Below are 2,500 nucleotides of genomic sequence, written 5' to 3'. Positions count from 1 at the left end.
ATGCATGTGCATGTGTGTGTGTGTGTGTGTGTGTGTGTGTGTGTGTGCCTGTGTGTGCCTGTGTGTGTCTGCGTGTGTGTGCGCGCCTGTGTGTGTGTCTGTCTGTGTGTGTGTGTATGCGTGTGTGTGTGTGTGTGTGTGTGTGTGTGTGTGTGTGTGTGTGTCTGTCTGTCTGTTTGTGTGTGTATGCATGCATGTGCGTGTGTGTGTGTGTGTGTGTGTGTGTGTGTCTGTCTGTCTGTCTGTCCGTGTGTGTGCAGGCCGGACCTGGAGCTGCAGTTTAAGTGCTATCATCATGAGGACCGGCAGATGAACACAAACTGGCCGGCGTCGGTGCAGGTCAGCGTCAACGCCACGCCCCTCACCATCGAGCGCGGCGACAACAAGACTTCCCACAAGCCCCTTCACCTGAAGCACGTGTGCCAGCCGGGGAGGAACACCATCCAGATCACCGTCACCGCCTGCTGCTGCGTGAGTCCCGCCCCCTCTCCCACACACAGCCAATCAGAGCACAGCTACAGCCTGCTGCTGTGTGAGTCCCGCCCCCTCTCCCACACACAGCCAATCAGAGCACAGCTACAGCCTGCTGCTGCGTGAGTCCCGCCCCCTCTCCCACACACAGCCAATCAGAGCACAGCTACAGCCTAATGCTGTGTGAGTCACGCCCCCTCTCCCACACACAGCCCTGTGTCTGCACAGTCGCACCCGTGTTTCTCCCTGTGTCCGCGCAGTCTCACCTGTGTTTCTCCCTGTGTCCGCGCACTCGCACCCGTGTTTCTCCCTGTGTGTGTGCGCGCAGTCTCACCTGTGTTTCTCCCTGTGTTTGCGCAGTCGCACCTGTTCGTGCTGCAGCTGGTGCACAGGCCGTCCGTGCGCTCTGTGCTGCAGGGCCTGATGAAGAAGAGGCTGCTGCCGGCGGAACACTGCGTGACGAAGAGTAAGTGCACCTGCGCTCTCAGTGTGTTACGCACTGATGCTTAAAAAACATATTTAACCCTTTACTGTACCAGGCAGGTCACTTAGGAACACAGTCTTATTTAAATGGGCAGCCTGACTAGAGACAAACCTCTTGGGGTGGGGTGGGGTTGGAAGGGGGGGGGGGGGGGGGTGGATCTAACAACAATAAAGCGGTGAGCAACTAAAGAAAGTGCACAAGAATGACCTCAAACTAGAATGTTGACTAGAAAGATCTCTTACCCAGCCAGAGTGCCTCACAGCCATTTCAGCGCTGTCTGCAAAGCAAATATATGCTGGATGTGTGTTTTTCCACTGGGGAGGATTTTAAAAAACATTTGAAGCGATCTTTGGCCGATGCAAACGGCCTTTACGGTTGCATTTGCATTGTTTTTGGTCATTTCATCTGAATACACGAAACTGGCTGGCTGGGAAATGCGTGTCTGTGGCTGTTCTGGCTGGCCTGTGTTTCTCTTCCTTGTGAGGAGGGCCACCTCTCTCTCTCTCTCTCTCTCTCTGACCCCCTGCTCTTGCCCCCAACCCCCCAGTAAAGAGGAACTTCAGCAGTGGCACGATCCCTGGGACCCCCGGGCTGAACGGAGAGGACGGCGTGGAGCAGACGGCCATCAGGGTTTCGCTCAAGTGTCCAATCACCTTCCGGCGCATCCAGCTGCCCGCGCGCGGCCACGACTGCAGGCACATACAGTGCTTCGACCTGGAGTCCTACCTGCAGCTCAACTGTGAGAGGGGAACCTGGCGCTGTCCTGTGTGCAAGTACGTCGCCGTGACGACCGCCTCCCTGCCGGTCACCGTTCCCAAGGGCGCCCTGCTCGCCGAGGGCCTGTGTTCTGTGCCCAAAACCTGTGTTCTTTGCCTGTGTTTTGTGCCCAAAACCTGTGTTCTGTGTCCAAAGCCTGTGTTCTGTGCCTAAAACCTGTGTTCTGTGTCCAAAGCCTGTGTTCTGTGCCTAAAACCTGTGTTCTGTGTCCAAAGCCTGTGTTCTGTGCTGAGGGCCTGTGTTTTGTGCCCAAAACCTGTGTTCTGTGTCCAAAGCCTGTGTTCTGTGCCCAAAACCTGTGTTCTGTGCCCAAATCCTGTGTTCTGTGCCGCGGGCCTGTGTTTTGTGCCCAAAGCCTGTGTTCTGTGTCCAAAGCCTGTGTTCTGTGTGTGTCCAAAGCATAGCCGTGGGTCCTGACTTCACTGCTCCTCTCTCTGTCTCTCTGTCTGTCTGTCTCCTCCCTCGCAGTAAAACCGCTCTTCTGGAGGGTCTGGAAGTGGACCAGTACATGCTGGGAATCCTCATCTACATCCAGAAGTGAGTTTAACCCATTTCTCTGGGTATCAGGGATGGCAAAATAACTTTTTATTTTTTTATTTTTTAGATTGAATCTTTGGGATTGTAATTTTGCCCTTTATTACATTTGGCCTCCCGTTGCACGTAGCTCATATTTTCCATGAGCATCGTGTCCTCGGTAACATTCCCTAGTATTGCTCTGCGTTGTTTTCTTAAGCACTCTTTGCTCCCCTCCTTTCTGGCTGTTTCTCA

The 2,500-nt window shown here is 54.4% G+C and overlaps 1 protein-coding gene across 4 annotated transcripts in view; it reads left to right on the top strand.

The window, feature by feature from the left end:
• LOC118206402 (zinc finger MIZ domain-containing protein 2-like) overlaps positions 1-2,500 on the top strand; it is a 38,633-nt gene that overhangs the window by 30,975 nt on the left and 5,158 nt on the right. For all 4 annotated transcript variants that reach the window (XM_035379086.1, XM_035379084.1, XM_035379085.1 and 1 more), the window contains 4 exons: positions 261-471; positions 832-937; positions 1,503-1,728; positions 2,201-2,269. In XM_035379086.1, the coding sequence (XP_035234977.1) occupies positions 261-471; positions 832-937; positions 1,503-1,728; positions 2,201-2,269 (612 nt within the window). The remainder of the gene's footprint in view (positions 1-260; positions 472-831; positions 938-1,502; positions 1,729-2,200; positions 2,270-2,500) is intronic.

The sequence above is a fragment of the Anguilla anguilla genome, chromosome 10 (genome assembly GCF_013347855.1).
Source record: "Anguilla anguilla isolate fAngAng1 chromosome 10, fAngAng1.pri, whole genome shotgun sequence".
NCBI classification, from domain to species: Eukaryota; Metazoa; Chordata; class Actinopteri; order Anguilliformes; family Anguillidae; genus Anguilla; species Anguilla anguilla.
This window is presented reverse-complemented; position numbering and strand designations above follow the sequence as displayed.